Raw genomic sequence first — 20,776 nt, forward strand, 5'->3', positions numbered from 1 at the left:
GGAAGTAGTGTATAGCACCCACAGTTATGTAGCCATGTCAAGTCCTACATATCATCCGTCCATGCAAACTGTTTCCCTCTGTTTTCAGCCTTTTTGCCAAGATAAGCTCACAGACTTCTGAGTCTGGGCTTTGTTTTAATAATCTCGTGTAAGTCTCATGAAAACGAGATGAGGCAATAAAGTAAATCCAAAATTACTTAAAATTATTCTCTTTAGAACTGTTACTGAATAAGGCATTTGTAGTTAAAAAAAATAACCTCGGTTCTCTCTGTTTTTATGCATTTTTTTTTTTAAATGGCAGATTTTCAAGCTTTACTGGAAACTGGTGCTGAAATGAACGTATATTTTAATTTTGATTGACTGGCAAAAATGTTTTCTAAACAATTGATTAACTAACCATTAGGTCTAAAAAATGTCATAATTATGGTGTCCTCAAATAGGCATGATGGGATTTATTTCGGAAATGTAGTTGCATCACATCAATTCACATTAAGTTTTTGATTCTCTCTGATCCACAGAAAGGCTGAGCTTTGTTATGCATTTTGTATTACTCGGTATTACTGTAAGTATTAGGCTATGTAGCAGGCTGCCACTGGTCTGACCACAGTGTCAGTGGGTGTTCCCTAATTTGTGCCTCTGATCTATATCATTGCAGCTGTATAGATACCTATTATGAGGCTGACTGAAGCAGACTGTGATTATGATGATAACCATGGGATGTGGGAGCTTTGGCTTTCACTGTGATCGTGGCTGTAGGCATGGCAGTCCTTTGGTTGTCATGATTATGGCAGTGACACAGTAGTTTATAATGGGTGTAACACTGACTGCATGCAGGGGTTGTATGTGAGCAGTGAAGTTACCGGGTTGTTCTGGGAGAGTGTTATAATGAAGCATCCCTAAAGTCCTGTGGACGGTTAGTGACACTTCTGTTGTATCTGATTGAAGTGCCGTGAGTTAAAATCACATGAGTCTAAATGATGCTTGAAGCTGTAAAGAATCCCAAACCAAATGCTACAGCCATATCCAGAGCCACAGGGGGTATATATATATATATATATATATATATATATATATATATATATATATATATATACATATATAGACACATTTCAGTCTTTAGAAAGAAGTAAGGAGCAGTAAATCTATTACATAAAGTGTCATCTCTCCTTTGTGTGGCACCTTCAGTGCATTGTAGTGTAATACAACTAGACTGGAACGTGAACTGTGAGGGAACACAACATTATTCCAAGAAAAAACATTGAGCTCCAACTGTGACCTTGAACAGAAAACTAGAAAGAAATATAGGCCATCAGAATTGTGTAAATCCAAAATCAATGCCTTCAATAGATTTTTTGTTATTGTTGTTGTTGTTGTTGTTGTTGTTGTTGTTGTTGTTGGTCAACTAACAGTCCAAAACTCAAAGAGATTAATTTTACAATTAAATTAAACAGAAAACAGCCATATCCAGAGCCACACAATGTCCACCTCACTTGAGTTTAATGACAAGAACAATGCTGTACTGTGACCTTCATCAGGTTATCTTCTGATATATTATGTTGAATTAAACAAAAGAAAGGCAGTAATGAGCACAAATCACATAACAACGTATTATATTCAGCGTTTTTGCCTAAAAATGACTTGATTAAGGAACCTGTATGTGGGATTTAGTGGCATCTAGTGGTGAAGCTGCAGATTACAGCTAACTGACAACAACAGAACACCCCTTGTTTGTCCACTCTGGGCTCCTGTAGAAACAGTTCAAAATGGCGGACTTCATGGAAGAAGAGAACCTGACTAATCTGCAGTTACAAAAGGCTTGTTCCAAGGTAATGAAAACACAAAAAATCATAGTTTCCGATGGTTATACACTAATGCAAATAAGTAAGGAATGTTATATTCCATTTTGGCTCATAGATACTCCTAAATTCTACACATTGGACCTATCCAATGAAGCTAACACTAGCAACTTAGCTTAGCAGAAAGAAATTAAACAGGGGGAGAAACAGCTAGCCTTGCTCTCTCCAAAGGTAACAAAGTAAAACAAAAGTTTGTGTAGTTTTTTTTACCTTTAATCAGAAGCAAGCCAGCCCTTTCCCTATATTTGTAATCGTCATGCTAAGCTAGCTGCCTCTGCTGCTAGCTGTGGCTTCATATTTAACAGGCACACATGAGACACATAATCTTCTCATATAACTCTCAGCAAGAAACAGAAAGAGCACATTTTCCAACTTCGCAAATTATTTCTCAAAAAGATTGGAGGATAAAAACGGTGGATTCATTTTTGAACAGCATTTTCTCTGTGAAATCAAAGCACGTGAACACAAACGTGTAATTTAAGTAATATGCTGAAAGAGAGCGATCACATCTGCATGAATGAAGTTTCAAGTGACAGCACTGGAGTTTGACCCGGCGCTGCCCTCACACAGACAGCAGAACTTAAGCAGATAAAACATACGCACAAAGGTTTCTTTATACTGCTCACAGATTTAATTAAAGATGCCCAAACGTTGACTGGACCAGGTGTGTGTGACTATCTGTGTCCTTGTCGGAGGCACATGTATATCTTTGTGAGGGAGTGTACCATGAGAGCACCACTTGGCGTCAGAGGATCTAAAAGGCGGAAGACAGACCGGTAGACTTATTCTTTCCTAAATTTTACCTTTAATTCATTTTTTTTTTTCCGATCAGTCACTTTCAATCAATTCAAGCCCAGGAAGAAACCTGTTCAGGAAAACGATGCATCCTTGTGAAATCTGAGAACAAAAGCTGTGTTCATGCTGAGCAGAGCGATGATTATCAGGCTGACACAGTTTGGGCCACCTGCCAGCACTACACTGTAAAAACGCGCATTTCTTTCCTATTAAAGTCCTTCTCAGATACGAGCCTTAAGGCAGCGTTTAGGCATGTCTCTCTCCATGCACAAGCATCCCTGAGCGTTTAAGCCGCCCCGTTTGTCATCATGTCATGCGTCCGCCTCGGTGATTGGCAGCCTCAAGTGGTTACAGATGAAAGCGGGCCCCCCATGCTAATGAATAGGCCTCTGATTGCAGAGCTGCTCGCTCTCTGAATTACAGCGTCGCCCGCCTAATGAGCAGATACACTGCAGTGCCCCTCGTCTCAGCGTATTCACATTTCTCTCCTTCACGCTGATGAGCTCTCCCTCTGCACAACAGTCAACAAAACCTCTGTGGAAGATTGCAACGTGGGCCATCTTCATCAGCACCCTCCTCCTCCTCCTCGAGTTTATTTCAGATGCTGCCATATGCTGGCAGGGTCTTCTAATTTTCGGGGGGAGCTTTTCTTTCCCCCCGCTCCACTCAAGGATACTATTCAACTGATGGTAACATGCAAAGTATCTGAATGCCTGATGAGCATGATAATGTCTTAGTTACAACTCTTTAATGAAATGACTATATTATAAAAATATCATTCCATACCACAAAACTGACTATGAGGCAGCTAAATATAAGCACTAAAAATCTTTGTTCCTGCACTGTATGTTTTTGTAGAGTAAAGCTTTGCAGATGATACACAACTTTACGTTTCACCATCTGCTGATAAAATATGCACTTCATGAGGCTGAGCCTCATTTTTTACTTCCAAAGGTTTATTAGTGTTTTCTCTGAACCCTCGTGACTTAGAAATAAACCAACTCCCTCTCCACAATGTTTCTAAATGATAGGAGTGCTAAATTCATTGGCCTACAACTAGTTCAGCCTGATACCACAATTCAGCAAGGCTGAAGTTATGGATGCACGGTTAATTGAAATGTAATTGATAAAAAGAAATATCATTTTTTGATGTACTCTTGTATGAATTCTGTTCTTCAGATGTAAGAAACATGTTAGTTTGGTACAGACCTCAACAAATGTATGCTGTTGTATGTGCAGTATGTGTCACTTGTCAGGTCGTATTATTGTACATCATTATGGCTTTTTCAGGGAAAATGAAAATTGTGATGCAAAAATTGTCCCGTACATTAATCGTAAATCATATCACAAAATCAATTTCTGTCACATTAAGATTCTTTTAGTATATCGTGTATCCCTAACTGATATCCTTATTTATTCAATTTGTGTGCGAGGGGCATGACTAGTTTATACTTGCAGAATGATAAGAGTGTCTTTTTTTCTAATCTTCCAGAAACCAAAATCACAAGAGCTGCTGGGGGAATTTGTTACCCTTAAAAATCTACGGTTCGACCGTCGGTTTTCTGATAAATATGTCTCTTGTCATCTTTGTAGACTAAACTAATCAATATTACATGGTTGTCAATAAAGGTGGATGGGGCTGCGATATATAGCAAGCAAATTGATTTAAAGGCTGGAAATGTCCAACAATAGCTGCCTATTCCTGGAAGCACTTGCAGCATTGTGTCTAAATGTAATGTCATCCATCAGCTGTTGGGTGACACTAGAGAAAACCAGCCATTTGAGTTCAGACTGACTAAATGTGTTGTTCAGAAGTAGACTATCTGAGGCTTCGGTGCAGGATCACATCAACAGTGTTAACATGACACAAGTGAACATTTCTAGGTAAAACGTCCTCTCTGTTGGCAACGGGACCACAATGAATTTACTTTGTGGCCGAGGGTGTTTTGTTTAAATGTGGATATTGCACAGGCCTACCATTTAACCCTGGCTATAAAAACTCTACACAACTGGATTCTGTATCAAGTTTCCAAACAAAGCGAAAATGAGTCTATCTGACTCTGGACTGTGGGCTGGTACAAAGTGTGCAATAGAAATTCAGAGAAATAAACAAAGAAATGTTTCTGTGTGTAAACCATGACTCTTACAGTAGCACATGAGAGCAGGAGGAGGACTGTTGGAAAGCAAGGAAATCGCTGAAACCTATGATTCACTTCGCCCAGGCTGACGGCCAACCGTCTATGCAAAAATAAACACGGCACTCCACAGGAGGTTCCTAGCATGTGTTTATTTTTGAAGGGGGATGACAACGGCTTTTGAAATATCACAGCACTTCATTTTGAATTGTATGAAGCTGAAGCAGGATCTAAATCACTGTCCTGAGACGCGTTGGAGGCAGAAAGTGTTGTGAACAGATGATGGCGCTACAACACAATGGACCGGGAAATCTGAGAATGACTAAAGCCAGAACGCTCTCAAAATGTACATACTGTTATACTTTTTAGTAAAATTTAGCTTATATTAATATTCATATAGCAAGCAGAACTCATATATTTCATTATTTCATTCATTTTATTAATCAGTTCACAGCCTGTTTAAATGTTTTGACCTCTGCACTCGGTTTTATTAACAGCTCATTTTTTAGTTCAGGGCAAACTGTCATGTGGAGAATGGAGGCAATTAGCTACTAATGCGTGTTTAAATGTTATCATTAGGACACGGTGATGGATAATCAGGCGAAAATGCACAATGGTCCTAATGTTCAGTCTGCTCTCCAGATAAACAGCAGTCAGCACTACAGCAGTTTTTTTTGTCATAGTTAAACAAATGTTTATATATCTATCATTGTTTTTGTTTGTGAGGGGTCACATGTAATGAAGGATCCGTAATTATCATCCGATTCTGCAGCTTGTTCAATCTTTGTGGTGCACATGTAACGTGGCCATCATGTCAATCAAGGGCATGGAGCAGCCACAGACCCAAATATGTTTCTCAGGAGTTGGGAGCAAAGCTAAGCTATAGAAAATACTAAAGAAAAAATTAAAAATAATATAAACCTTGCTGCTCTCTTGCACTCACAAGTATACACACTGGTATATTGTTTGTGGTAATAGCAAATTGAGTGAAAAGTTGAAGTTTGGACGTTTAGTGGAAACTATTGATTATCTACATCAAAATGTAAAGAAAAAAAAAACCACATTTGTCTCAGTATCGTTTGTTTACAGTGTGTCAGTTTAGAGTCTCCAAACACCCTTTTTGGAGATCCCTCTGGATCTTTTGTGAAAAATCTGCTCATACTTTGTGCTATCTTTTTCAAATTTGATGCAGGTGTTTACTAAAATTGTTATTTTAGCCCCTTTACCTGTGCCGATAATGCCACAGACAGTTATTTATACTGAAAAAACAAATCTTCAGTTTTAAATTACTGCGGGTGGAGGCTCTGTTTCTCAATCAACAAGAGTGTTTGTGCTACTTTCACAAGAAAGATTAAGAAGCTTCTTTTTAGAAAAACCTCATTCACAGTCAGAGAGGTTCAGCAGCTACAACTCTTTTAAATTTAGGTGTAATTTTAGGTGTTTTTGCACCAAAACAGCTGTGGAGTCAAAGAGGTTTTAAAATGTGTTAGTACTAACATGTCTTAATCAACATGACTGTACAGCATTATACATGTGAAAACACACTGTAAGCCTCGTTTTTGTGCTTGTGTTTTGTATATATTACAGACTTTTTAGAGATCTTTAAAAATCTTTGCATATTGTTTTGCTCATGTCATGGTGGAAACCCATTTGTGAGAAATGTTAAACTTGAACATTGAAACTAGTGTGTAGCTGGATAACTTAGTATGTGTTTTACCCACAAGGTGGCGGTAGAGCCATGCTGCGTCCTAATATGTTAAATTGTGAAGCAGTAACACAGCAACAAATACAGGTATGTGCTTTGACTGCATTCATCTGCATGCAACAATAATTCCCCACAGATACTGGAAAGCATTCATGTCTTTCGGAGAGATATTATTTGAATGGGGATATACTGTATGCTGTACATGTAACAACGTGTTTTTCAGTATTTGATTGTGTTGTTGAAAGAGCTGACACAAACACCTGTACAATTCCTTTCAATCCACCAAAACAGTCTGGCGCTTAATACCATGTTTGAGAAGACAGGAAGTACAATTTCTTTTGTTCAGACTTTGTTGGCCCTACTTCAGCCTCTTCGTGGACAGCTGGATAAAGTTAAGGTATTAATGTTATTATATTTCCCCTCTTTTGAGGGCAGAATAACTTCTATGGTCGGATTACAAACAGCTCAAAAGAAACTTTCCATAGTGAACAGGCCAAAAATTTTATCAAACAGCCTGCAATGCTGATATTATATCTAGCCTGAGTTTGAAGGGGGCACGAGTGGGCACGGTTGGATGTACTTGCACATGTCAGCCACTAAACCAGGTCAGTGTCACTGTGTGATCTGATCCTACATAGAGAATAATACAGTAACAGGTTTATGCACAGTATAACCCAGCTGAGAGTTAGTTGACACGTAAGGTGTGTGTGTGTGTGTGTGTGTGTGTGTGTGTGTGTGTGTGTGTGTGTGTGTGTGTGTGTGTGTGTGTGTGTGTGTGTGTGCGCGCCAGTTTCCAGTACAGCCAGACCTACGCCCTGCATTTCTCAGGGGTCTTTACTTTCTTTTCATTCTGTTCCTCCATTGTCCCTGTTTCCTCTCGTTTCTCCCCATCCCGCCGGGGCGTCCTCAGGTGAGGCCGGCTCCTCACATCGCTCAGTGCTTTGTGTCCACACTCAATGGGATCACTGTGGAGACAGCACCGTCCCTGTTTCCAGCTTTCCAGCCACACCGGTTAGTCCTCGAATGATCGCCTTACGGTCAGACAAACACCTGAGGCGGTTGTTGTTAGTGTATGCAAATATGAGGCCAAATATAGCTCTAAGGGTCTGTCTGTGTGTGGTACAGGAGTGGAGATATTACACTGACATCATAATAGGGACTCGGTCAAACTATTGGTTTTCTATCATGATTGTTTCTAATTTTCATTATTTTACTAGCTCCAAAAGTCAGAGTACCTCTATTATCATCAATATTCAACGTTTTCCATCTTGTATTGTATAAGAGGTCAAAATTAAAACAAGCTAGCTTATTATAACCAGGATATTTTTCATTGTTACCAGAGTGCGTTGTAGATTTAGAAAGAAATCTGTAGAAAATCAGATACATTTATTTCCCTTCCTGTAATACAGTTTCATTTGAGTCAAGATATAAAGTGTTAAGTTTAGTTTCAATGTTGAAAGTAATATATTTTGCTTCAGACAACAAACCACATTCAACATGTTAACCAGTTCAGTTTATGAGCACCACAGTTATTCTTCACTCCTCTACCAGGTGTCAAGTTGCATCCTCCTATTTGTTGCTGTGGGATTGGACACACCGACAGCAGCTCCACCCCCAACAGAGAGATTTGTGCCTCTGCAAACCAAACTCACCTGTGATATCTGGTCCAGCAACGACAGGCACTCACACCATCAGAGTCGTAACCTGAGCGAGCAGCACAAGAGAAGATCTACTGAAGAACTGAGCTCTGTGTAAGTTCTATTTTATTCTTTATACGCTGTTTCTTACTCATCAAATAAATCCACTTGGTGTTCTGAATGAACAATAACATTTTCATTTGTACAGACACAATTTTTAAATAATTTTCTAACATGTTTACTATTTTGTACTTGTAGTTTCGCAATCATCTAAACACAAAGTTCAGTAATCTTTCTTGTGAGATGAAAGGTTGCTGAACGGGGCTCACTAAGGCTCTTCTTAGCGTGACTGTACTTTTTTAATGAGATGCAAAATAACTACAAAGAAATCCAAAATAACTACAAAGAAATGCAAAACAACTACAAAGAAATGCAAAACAACTACAAAGAAATGCAAAACAACTACAAAGTGTTGCAGAACAACTAGAAACAGTTTCAAAATAACTACAAGGAGATGGAAAATGTCTACAAAAAGATGTCAAATGGCTTTTAAAAGATGCAAAACAACAATCGAGAGATAACAAGAGACTGAAGAGAGATATGAAATGAGAGACACAAAACAACTACAGACACAAATTGACTACAGAGAGATAGAAAATGACTACAAAAAGACACTAAATACCCATTAACAGTTACTACAGAGACACAAATTGAATATGTGACGCAAAAAAACTACAACTAGACTCATAATGACTTCAGACGGATGTAAAACAACTACGGCAACACATTTTAAACTGAAAATAGTTTTTAGTCATTAAACAAAAGTACTCAAATTGCTCACAAAAAAGGAAAAAAAATGACATCACATTTCAAGTTGATTGGAAGTTCATTCTTAACAGCTGCTTTAAAAGGTCCCAAATAGACTTTCAGTGTCATGAATCAATCATGTGCATGTTTTAACAATTTAACATTTTGTGTCTCTCTCTTTGAATCGAGAGAGCACTGATTTAACTTTGATCTGAATCTTGTGCAGTCGTCACCATGGCCTCCACACTGTCTATGCGCAGTCACTCGGTACGTCAGCCGTCCTTCTCCAGCATTTCTGTAAGGGACAGTGGACGCAGCATCCGCTCCAAGCCTCCAGTCTCCGTCAGCACGCTGTCTCTGTCGCGCTCCATCTCAATGGGCAACGGCCTCAACATGCTGGGCTCCAGCCTCTCCTTCAATGGCCTCAGTGTTGCGACCAGCGACAAGGAGACCATGCAGGGCCTGAACGACCGGCTGGCCAACTACCTGGACAAGGTGCGCTCATTGGAGAGGTCCAACGCTGAGCTGGAGGTGAAGATCAAGCAGCTCATGCTGGAAAGGGCTCCGAAAGGGCATGACATCGAGGGGATGATGGCCCAGGCACACGCCATCGGGCAAGAGGTCAGTGACAAGCAGTTCAGATGTAAGAATTCTTTCTTTAATTCTTCTCGTAAGGGTGCTTGATGGTGTTTAAGTTTTTTATGGTACACTGTATGGAAGCACAGAGTTTAAATGCAATAAATAAGTTAAAGATTGTTGAAATTAAACCGTCAACATAACCGTCAGAGCTAGTGCCTCAAAACTCTGAAGAAGTCATGATGACATTAGGGAATATTGACACAAGCCATAAAAAAGACTTCTCAACAGATCCTGGGTCTGCAACTGTAGCCAGGCGGATTTGGATGTTCAGGGTGACGTGCTATTGTAATAACAATAACAATGTCTGATTTTGGAATAAATAAAACCAGCACACCAATAATACGAAAACATGATGTCATCTCTTGGACTTCATGCTGGATCTTAATGAACTTTTCCAAATGTTTCCTGCTCAGGTGAGAAAGAAGACACTGGAGAACGCCCGCATCATGCTGGAGATTGATAATGCCAAGCTGGCTGCCGACGACTTCAGGGTCAAGTGAGTGTCACACAGAGGTTCCTTTCTTTTACTCGCCTGTGAGTGTTCACATGGGAGCGCCAGACTGCAAAGCACTGTGAATAAATGACCTTTATGTCAGGCTGCGAAATAAGAGCCCCATTCCCACGGTGCTCAGGCACCCGCAGGAGATGAACAAATGTGTCGTCAGTGAAGGCAGGATGTGATGGATTGAGCAGGTCAGGGAGACGCCGTCCGATCCTCAACAGTCCACATTTGGCACGGTGAAGCTGAGGGAGGGATGGCAGAGGTGGATCTGCACCCACTGCTGGTGCTTTTCACAGTGTGTCGATGGTATGTTCTGTGGCCTCATGTGAAGGAGCGATACATCAGTTGGCAGTGATTTATGGTATCAGCAGCAGTACTGTATACTTTTCATCCAGATATTTGCATGGTATTTTTCACATGTGTGCATCCATTCTGGGATCTCCTGAGTGGTTTTCTGCGTCCTGTGCTTGTTTGCATGTGTTATACTACCTCCAGGTTGTGCTCCTCGTGTTTTATCATGAACAGGGGAAAGAAACAAGCACATTTACACCGGTAGCAAGTACAGTTTAGAGGTACATACATGCACTGGAGTATTTCCGTTTTATCCCACTCTCCTTAGGCCCTAAATAATCCAGTAGCTAGTATAGTACAACTCCCGTATAAGCAGTTTGCTCTCATTGGTCAGCTCACACACGCCTGAACCAGCACCGTTCACTGTGTCTCTGGTTGGCTTTGGCATATTTCAGCCTTCCATTAGCTTCACTTCTTCCGATAATATAGGCATAAACCATGCAAATGTCTGACATGATGGTGCCACAGGGATGTCAAGGCAGAACTACAGACTAAGGCTTTTTAGGCACCTCAGGAGCAAGTTCTCTGTGAGAGAGAAGAGCTCCTGACTACAGCTACAAAGAGATGCAAAACATATGACTAAGGAACCTTATAACACACTGAATTACTAACATTATTATACTTGTAGAAATAATCTTGAATCAAGATCTTTCCCCCCAGAATTTAAAGATTGAGCAAGATACTGAACCCCAAAATTGCTCCTGATGTGCAGTTGGCACCTTGTGTGGCAGCCTCTGCCATCAGTAAGGGTCCTGCTATGAGCTGGCGACTCATCCAGGGTGTACCCTGGCCTTCGCCCATAGAGTAACTGGAATTGGCCCCAGTAACGCCCCCAACCCCTTGAAAAAGGGGGATAAAAGCGGAAGAAAACGAAACAAAACGAAAAACGAAACAAAGCCTGATTTGATTGGAAGTACTGGCAACCATCTTTGTTTTGACAAAACATGAATCACAGCTTGGAAAATAGATTCAAAATTGTGCAAATGTTTTCAAAGGTTTCCAAAAGAACTTTAGAGATTCATCTTACTGAAAAACAGATGCTGAACTGTGACTGGAATGTAATGATAATACACAAGATGCACAAACTGTGACTACTGTTGCACGTGTCTGCTGATGACCTCCTTTTCTCTTGTTTGAATTCTCTGCTGTGTTTTTCCTGCAGATGGGAGGCGGAGGCCACCTTGTGTCAGTCAGTAGAGAGAGACTGTCAGGCCCTGAGGAGGGCAAAGTCTGACCATGACCAGATCATCGCCACTCTGCGAGGAGACCTGGACAGCCTGAAGGAGGAGCTCTACTTCCTCAAGAAGAATCACGATGAGGTGAGATCCCTGCTGAGGTCAGGGTCACATCAGACATGATCAATGAGTGTGTACTCATCAAGATAATCACTTTACAAGTTGTCAAGGGGTCGCCTTGTTTAAATTTAGGATGTCTTTGGAGAGTGGTGGGTTCGCACAGCAGCATGAAAGCCAGTTTTCCTGACTCCTTAAAGTTTTTTATATCAGCAAAACAAGGATGAAACAGGTTGACATACACAAGTGCTGTAGCAGTTTATGCGTGACAGTATTGAGTGTCTGAAACATGATAATGTTAAGTGTACGGACACACCCTTTTTTCTTTGTAGCCATGGTGCTACAAAATATCAAGACAACACCCATGACAGGAGTATTTGAGCCCATCCAGCCACAGGGATTGTTTAGACAGCGAGGTGTGGTGTCCAGGATGTAGTCTGAACTTTGATGCAGACTTCACAGAAAACAATTACTGTATTTGAATATTTATCTAGTGTATGCTGAGGTGATGGAACGTTTATAAAGAACAAAGAAGGACTTTAAATACAGTTCAGTTAGAGCAGTGAGTTTGTCTGATGAAGTAGATTTTTTTCTCCAAATTTAGATTGCTGTGACATAGTTTTAAATTTACCTTAGGTAGGTCTACGCACCAAACGGCAGGTTAGACAAATCACCCCACAGAAGATTGGGCGTCATTGTTGTCCATTGTGACTCAGCAACTTTCCAAAATCGAAAGCACAAAAGCAAAAGTAGGCAATGAATGGAACAGTGTCTGCTCTCATATAGGCTGTTGACGTTAACATGTCTGGCTAACTACGTATAGTAACAAGTGTTGATTGTTGATTTAAATGAATATCAAAAATATCTTCACAACAGATTCCTTCACTTACTTTAAGAAAACTGAGTTTACAGGCATATATATAGCCTAAAATATAAGATCATTTTTGCATGTTCAGCCATACGTTTACTTTTATACATTCACTTTACAATTTACTTGTAATGTAAGTATCTATATAGTATCTAGTGTAGTATTGCTCTAGTATTGCTACAAATTTGAACCCCCTCCTAGAGTTTTGCTGGTATTACAAAAATGCAGTGTTAGCAACATCGAGTAAATGCTCGTTGGTTTGCAGTAGTTTTACTTCAGTTTCTATCATTCTCCCTCTTTGCCTCCATAAGCAGAATTCTTTTTCTTTTGCTGTTTAGTTTCCACAGTTATTCCAGTTGTTCTAATGTTACCTGGGGATGGTGACCAGGAAAAACAATGCGTCTTCCTGTTTTGGTTGAAGGCCGAAAGGCATAGTGACAGTGAGGTTTTCATTTTTTGACAGGCTATGCTGCCCAAGAATGATAAAACAACATATGTCTATTGCCAGTTTAAAAGAAGGTTCTGAATACTTTTCCCACCACTGGAAAGTAGATGATTGCCAAAAGCAGCAATAACAGACACCACAGCCGTAGAGTCGTAACTTACCATCCAAACATCTACAATATGACCTGTTGTTGAATAATAATATTTTTGTGAAATAGAAGATAATGTGTATGTCATTGCAGGAGATGAACTCTCTGAAAGCTCGTCTGGCCAACGAGCAGGTCAGTGTGGAGGTGGATGCAGCTCAGGGTCCTGATCTGGGGGCCATCATGGCTGAGCTGAGGGTCCAGTATGAGGGCATCGCTCGCAAGAACAAGGACGAGGCTGAGACCTGGTACCTCAAGAAGGCCAGTCACTGCATTAACCTTATTTCTCTGGTATTCATACTTGTCTGTTGCTTTTACTTTACATTACACTGTAGATAATTGTAATGTGTGTGTCTTCAGTTGGAGGCAGTGCAATCGGAGGTCAAAGAAAGCAACGAGGCTTTGCGTTGTGCCCAAAGTGAGCTCAGTGAGAGACGACGTTTCCTGCAGGCTTTGGAGGTCGAACTGGACAGTCTGCGTAAGCAGGTACAGTACTACATAAAGACATGGTGCGGGGGTGTAGTCTGAGCCTGTAAACCTCTGTAAGGAGACTCCAGAGGGTCTGTAGCTGCACTGACATGCACAAATTAATCAAGTTTCATGTTAACTACCGTTCCTCTGTTCCATAAGAGCTCAACCTCATCCTCACCTCCTCTTTTCTTTACACTGCACACATCAGATCCATCTATAGATAACAGCTGCTTTCTCCTTGTCAACAAAGAGCTTCTAGCTGTACAAAGAGCACAGCAATTTTATTCTGCTCCAATAATCAATCAGTGTGACAAGCAAATGTTTTGTCTGTGTTGCCACTACATGTGAAGACAGATCAAACAGCACCGTATAGAGGCAAATATAGCTCATTGATAGTGAGCACACAGTATTGAATACAGATATAATCCCGCTGACAGGCTCTAGTGTCTCTGGTTGAGTGGAGAGGGGTCGTTAGTGTATGAGCTCAACAGGTAAACATTAAAAGCAATACTGGGTGGTAAAGACTCCATAGGGAACCTTTAAGTCAAAAGCTTTAGCTTTTCATTCACATCAGTGTTTATCTTTGGCATTTGAAACTGCCCTTTAAAATATTCTTTTTCTTACAACAATGTACAAACTTACAATGTTTAATGTGATAGGAGTCGCTCATAGTGTCAAACCCAAAGAGAATAATCAATAAACTCTGCAGTTCTCCTCAGCTCTGGGGAGTGTATTAGCATATTTTAGCTATTTTGGGGGGTTTTACTGTTTTGTTTTGTTGCTGTCATGGGCATAATTTCCGCAAAAATAGTCTGATAAACCCTCTGTACACCAAATGTCCAGCAACGAAACAGCAGACACACTTAGCTGTCTGAAGACAGTGGAACATATAACAGCTAAAGAAACAGATACGGTATCTTCCTCAGAATTTAATGGAAACTAAAGCAGACCTAAAGGGATGGTGAATACTGAATTACTGGTTTGCTAACAAATTTTTCACATTAGGTTTTAAACTTTCATTGTGATTATATGCTAAATTTTGCAGCTTGTTCAGTGGCCCTCAAGTGGCAAGTATGCAGCTTTGAACATCAAAATATGACTGTAAAAGAAACTGTGATTGTGTAATTACCTTAAACAAAAAATGTTTCAGGCTGGGGTTGTTTTGTAACCTCACACATATCATAGTTGACGTCTTTAAAAGCATCACCAACAGAGTATTTTTCAACAAAACCATTTAATGAAATGAGGCTGCCATCATAAATGTTGTGAATGTGATTTTTAACCTGCGACTAGATGTACCTCTAATACATATAAAGGACCGAAATGCTATTTGTTGGTGACATTTCAGAGTTACCACAAACGCCTGCTTGCTTTTTAACTTGTAATCTTCTGTTGCTGATGATGACCTGTGTGTTCTGGGAACAGGTAGGTGTGTTGGAAGGAAACCTGGGAGAGACCGGGCACAAGTACTCCGTGGAGATGGACCGTCTTCAGGCCACTCTTACACAGCTAGAGGATGAGCTGTCTCAGCTGCGTTTGGACATGCAACGGAACAAAACCGACTACGAACAACTGCTGCGCATCAAACAGAACCTGGAGATGGAGATTGCCACCTACAGGAGGCTGCTGGAAGGAGAGGAAATGTAAGTGCGGGCGGGGAATCATAACCTAAAAACAGTAATATAACCACACCTTTTCAAGTAGAAATGTGTTTTTAAACGGAATAATTTCTTCTTGAGTAGTGGCAATATTAATGTATATATATTTCAGATGACAACTTTCAGAATTCTTGTCACTGCTAAAATATTTAAGACTTGAGACCTGTCAGTAGTACTGCTGTTAGTTTGTGGTTATTGTGAATACTCATGTGTTGTGCACATTGTGTGGAGTCTCATTTACATGTTGTGCCAGGGTCTTTGCCTTTGCCCTGATCGTAACACGCAAATTAAAGTCATAGTTTGACATTCATTCCGTATCATGCTGAGAGTTAGATGAGATTTTCGATATCACTGTCATGACTGTCCAGTAAACAGGTAAGAAGGCTACAGCTAGAAACTAGTTAGCTAAGCTTAGCATAATTACAGGAAACAGCTCGCTCACGAACACCTCTAAAGGCTTCTAGGTCAGTATGTCTTGTCTGTCTCAATTGGTTAAGACAGAGATAAAGCTAAGCTAACCAGCGTGGTATTAATCTTCACATCTAACTCTCAGCAAGAAAGAAAACAAGCATTTTTCCCAAGCTTTTTCTTAACAGCGTCCTACTGGTGTTAGCTATTGAGTGAAAATGGTTTCTGCTTTGTACATCGCTCTCTAGGATTAAGTTGTTGCATTATTGTTCCCTACAGGGTGAAAGAAATCCCTCCACCTCCTAAAAGTAAGTTCAGGTTGTTTCATTTACTGAAAAGCTAAGTGGTCCAAGGATTCTTTGTATAAAGTCCTCTGTACGCAACGGTCCTCCTGTGGAATCATTTGTTTGCTGCTGGCTTTGTTAACTTCTAGTTTTTGAGTCTTATCCGATCCTGTGTGGGTATCGAGTGACCACAAAAGGAAAAGGATCTGATCCTTAAATGCTCCTGCTCCTGCTATTCTTGTATTTTCCTGTAAAAAGAGCGTTTCCGTCTTAACACCCTGCAGTAGACCGCATGCTGCAGGAGCGAGAAAAATAAATACAAACTGAGAAATCTGTTTTTGCAATTGAACCCTTTTTTAGAGCATCTGATCCTACAGTTTGCAGACTCTCTCTTCTATCCACATGAAATCCGGGCCTCGGGTGTGGTTGCTCGATACCAACACACGATCTGATAAGAGTGAAAAACACTAGTTAACAAAAACCCTGTCAGTCACTGACATTTGAGCTGTTCCTCTTTTTCAACCTTTTTGTATTTTTTGGCATGAAGTCCCGCACACATGTGCATGCTGTGTGCAGATCACTAACATTTGGTTTCACTTTGAGGATATTGATATCCAAAATTGTAAAAGTAATCAATTTTGGAGCAGCCTCATAACCTCAATATAGCAAATAAACACTCAGGCAGACTTTGTATTTTTAGTAATTAGCAGTTGATGGTACTTTTTTAGTCCGTCAATTCAGGTTTTTTGTGATTAAAGTGACTTACTCTGATTTAATTCTGCGTTACAGAAGACCCTGAGGTAAGGACCAGGAAGATTGTAAAAGTCGTTACCCAGACCATGATCAACGGCAAGGTGGTGGATGAGTCCAGTGAGGTGGAGCAGATTGAGGAGCGTAAAAAATGAGCCCAATTTTGTGCAGAGAGGAATAATGTGTCTATATTTCAACCCAAAATGCCTACTGGCTTTAATGCCTTAAGCTTGCTCAATAAAACACTGAAAAAAAAATCTATTCAAGTTCTCTTTGAAATAGTCTTATGACTGATGACAGCAATATGTTTATTTCTACTATGTTAGGATAGTCTGTGTGATTATAAATGTCCTTCAGATTGGGCCAGCACTTCATTTGACACCAGAGTAACACTAATAATGACCTCACTTGATCAGACAAAGAATCTTAACTCAAGGTCCACTTATGAGATGTTTTGGGGTTTGATCTGACACATTTAACACAGCTATCACACCTCACACGTCTTCCTCAGCAGATTGAGTTTCAAATGAAAGTGAAAGTTCAAGTGAAACAAAGCTAGTCATCTGACGATGTCTTTGTTTCCAGGGTCAAGAATGATCTTTCTCACCTAAACCTTTAAATGAATAGTTTGCCTAGCTGAGAAGATTGATACCACTCTCATGTCATGTGGTATGGCAAATATATGGGTGCAGTTTTAGGTTGGTTATCTTAGCAGACTGTTATCTATGAGGACTGAAAACCAGGATAAACCACTAGCCTCTTTTGTCTAGCAGCAATAAAGTCAGTCTACCAGCACCTCTGAAGCATACTAATAAACACGTTATATCTGATTTATATAAAAAACAAACTGACAAAGTCTTTATGCTAAGCTAAGTTAACCACCTGCTGGCTGTAGGTTCATATGAGAGCAGTATCAATCCATATATCTTGTTTCATTTTAAGAGTATTTTCTAAAATTGTGAATTATTTCATTAATTATTATGCCAGAGATCTTGTTGAAGGTTACAGCAAATGTAATTAATTGAAAACTAATCTTCATTCTATGCAAAACAGTTTCCTGTAGAACATATCTTGACCCTGTAACAATATCTCCCGTGTGTGCGCGTTTCTGTGTGAAATAGTGATGAGAGTATTGTGATGTGCTGTAGTTTTGTGATAGAAATAAAACAAATCAACCAAAGCCAATGTACAGTGTCAATAAAACAGTGTTTATGAGTTTATATAAGTGTCCCCGTCATTTTTACAGAGATTTCAGCTAAAACAGAAACTTCGACTGATACTGGAGGAACATGATACGAGGGAGGAACAAAGAAACATATGATTTTGCACCAAGAGGGCTGAAACTACCAAACCAAACATATAGTAGTATCAGGTAACAGGCTTTTGTGTACAGTTTGTGAGTGTTGTGTTTCAGTGTCTTTCTCTGAGAGTTTGCGTGCACATGTACATGAAGCTTAGAAAGAATTAAAGGAATGTTGGGATATAAATGCTGGAAATACAGTTCAGGTGTGGACAAAGTGTGATGGAGCTGCACAAGAGAAGTGAGAAGGGCCAGAGCAAATCTTAGACCACTGTGAATAAAAGCCATTGTGCTGTTATTCTGGGTCACTGTGATTACGTGGGACCACTTTAGATATCATGGAAACACGGAGACAATGGGTGCACAGTTCAACAACAAAAGTTCAAAATCTTGTTCTTCACGTGAGACTTTTCAGTGGTCGACTTCAAGGATGCTGTTGATTTTTATCGTGAAACTCTTCTTTCTTGAAACCGTGTCTCATGAAATTTGATGAAACACAAAGAGTTGAATCACTCATCACTGAAACATGTAGCTCTTCAAATGCAGTTTGAGCAATGATGGCGGATTGCGTTATACATTATGGTGTATATAGAGCTTGTGTGTATGTGTTTATTATGTTTGAGCTTTTCTATATGGTTGTAATATTGTATTTTAGTAATTTACTTTCGACCTGTTTCAGTTAGCTGCAACAGCTACAGTGATTTAAAAGTGACTACTTTCTGTGTCTACTTTTTGGGATCATTTCTATTAAACCTGTCCTTCACTCACACACCCTGGTGAACTGTTGCTACACACTCATGCAGTTTATAAAAACAGTGGCAGATTTAAAGTTCAGTGTCATTTTTGAAACATTTGGTGCTTGATTTCAGACATAGGTAAATAAAAGCAGGTTTCCTATTTTCTTAGCTGTCAGCAGCTGGCTGAACTGGCAACTCTTGCAGCTTTTTTTCAAGTGGTAGCCAGTCAGCTGGCTAGTCATTAAAACATCCTTTCAATGGAAGTGATGGGGGGCCAAATCCACAGTTTAACTTAAGTAGTCTGCTTTAATATCTCTCCAGTCCTGGCTGAATTACTCTTTGTTCTTTATAGTCTCAGAGTCACTTGGTGACATTTAAGACCCTTTAGGATTAAAACTGTTATTTTATTACAAGTTTTATTTTCATTTTTTTCCCCTCCATGTTTCAATGGATAAATACACTGAGCCTTGAACCTCCATGGTTTGACTCTGGTCAATTTATGATCTTTAAACTCCTTATTTTGTGCCAGAACCCTTCAGGTCTGGCAGGCAGATCTTAAACATCCACAATCCAGGCAAAACACATAGAGGGGATCATCTTTTATGTTGTTCTGTAATATTTTGGGTATTTCTTTGTAACTTGTTGCTGTAGAAATACAGTTTTAATAGCGAGAGAAAGTTGTTACTTTAGCGCTCATTTGGTGCAGTTTCATGTCAATGTAAATACCCTATAGCTTGTCACTCCATTGTGAAAAGTTTTACTGAGATGCGGTTGAAGCACTCAAATTCCCAAAGTCTGATGTCACTGATAAGTCTGAGTCTTAAACACACCGAAACAGACGGTGAATGATGTTGTTTTTGTGACCTTGATGAAATACTTGTAAAAATCCAAATATAGATGTTTCTCACCAACCTTAGGAGTCTATTAACTTGAGAGCTATCCATGAGGCCATACAAAAAACATTCACAAGCACAGGAGTCGGCAGTTGTTTTGTGAAACCCAGAAAGAGAGTAGTGTGAGACAATCCCACACATTCCTGTATCTTTCAGATATAGAGCAACAAAAACAGTTCTTTTTCTAAAGGTTGTCTTTGAACTACAATACAGTCAAACCCTCTGTGAGATCTGTTGTCAAATTAAGCGCTTCAGTGAAGTGCTCGTGTGACTGCTCTTCTGTTCATGTTCAAGTTCAGGATATACTGGACAGACTGACTGGCAAGTATCTGCATAGATTCAATCATATCCGTGGTATCAGCTCTATATACACTGTCTTTTAATAGAGTAGTAAATAGCGCCTCCCTGTGGTAAAAAACATGCAGTGCCCCTGCAGGAGAAAGAAAAAAAAAACATTCAAAAGTTGTGAATGGGTTACCTGTAAGCAGTGTTGGGAAGATTACTTTGGAAATGTAGTTGGTTACAATTACAAGTTACCCCGTTGAAAATGTAATAGTAGTGTAACTATTTCAATTACTTTCTCAAAGTAATGTAACTAATTACATTTGATTACATTATGATTACTTTTCTTAATTTTGAATGAAATCTCTCAACTGCTAACCATTTTCACATTTTAAGACCTATAGTGTGATAAACCTTTCAGTTCAAAGGTTTAACCATATATTATGAGTCTGACCTTAGGCCTGTACTGCGAAGGAGGCTCACTTCCTCACAAAATGGAGCGACAACGGGCTGATTTCAGCCAAGAGGAGCAGGTTGTTTTAATGGAGAGAGTATGAGCGATATAAAAAAGCCTGATCACAGCCTGAAGCAACAGTGTTGCTGCAAATATGACAAGAGGAGGCTGATTTTAATTTCTGACAGCTCTACATTGAGCTGCTTTTAAATATGAAGCTTTAGAGCAACAACAACAACTATTGTTTTAAACTGTGTTTTATATTGTTTTCATATATTTCACTGATCGCAATTATAAAATGCCAGTGTGTGTTTTATTGAAAGCGAGGCTGGGTGTGCGTATGAAAATAGGTTACAGTGGGT

At 39.7% G+C, this 20,776-nt stretch overlaps 1 protein-coding gene across 3 annotated transcripts; it reads left to right on the top strand.

Annotated features, from left to right (window-relative positions):
- The first annotated feature begins 1,759 nt into the window (after nt 1-1,759).
- Nucleotides 1,760-17,963, top strand: krt1-c5 (keratin, type 1, gene c5). 3 transcript variants are annotated; one of them, XM_030415903.1, is made up of 12 exons: nt 1,760-1,826; nt 6,511-6,578; nt 7,402-7,502; nt 8,043-8,242; nt 9,162-9,556; nt 9,988-10,070; nt 11,590-11,746; nt 13,274-13,438; nt 13,538-13,663; nt 15,074-15,291; nt 15,994-16,022; nt 16,788-17,963. In XM_030415903.1, exons 5-12 carry the CDS (start codon nt 9,170-9,172, stop codon nt 16,901-16,903), a joined length of 1,281 nt encoding a protein of 426 aa, XP_030271763.1. In that variant the 5' UTR covers nt 1,760-1,826; nt 6,511-6,578; nt 7,402-7,502; nt 8,043-8,242; nt 9,162-9,169; the 3' UTR covers nt 16,904-17,963. The 3 variants fall into 3 exon arrangements, with proteins under 3 accessions (XP_030271763.1, XP_030271765.1, XP_030271764.1); XM_030415904.1 differs by lacking the exon at nt 6,511-6,578 and having other exon boundaries at nt 1,772-1,826; XM_030415905.1 differs by lacking the exons at nt 6,511-6,578; nt 7,402-7,502.
- The last annotated feature ends 2,813 nt before the right edge of the window (nt 17,964-20,776 follow it).

Source organism: Sparus aurata, chromosome 5, assembly GCF_900880675.1.
Source record: "Sparus aurata chromosome 5, fSpaAur1.1, whole genome shotgun sequence".
NCBI lineage: Eukaryota > Metazoa > Chordata > Actinopteri > Spariformes > Sparidae > Sparus > Sparus aurata.

Bases quoted from the DNA above. Each gene is read 5' to 3' on its own strand.
- krt1-c5 (XM_030415903.1), top strand. From the start codon at position 9,170: ATGGCCTCCACACTGTCTATGCGCAGTCACTCGGTACGTCAGCCGTCC. The intron at 13,439-13,537 runs GCCAGTCACTGC...GTGTGTCTTCAG, and splicing joins AGACCTGGTACCTCAAGAAG to TTGGAGGCAGTGCAATCGGA. The intron at 13,664-15,073 runs GTACAGTACTAC...TTCTGGGAACAG, and splicing joins TGGACAGTCTGCGTAAGCAG to GTAGGTGTGTTGGAAGGAAA.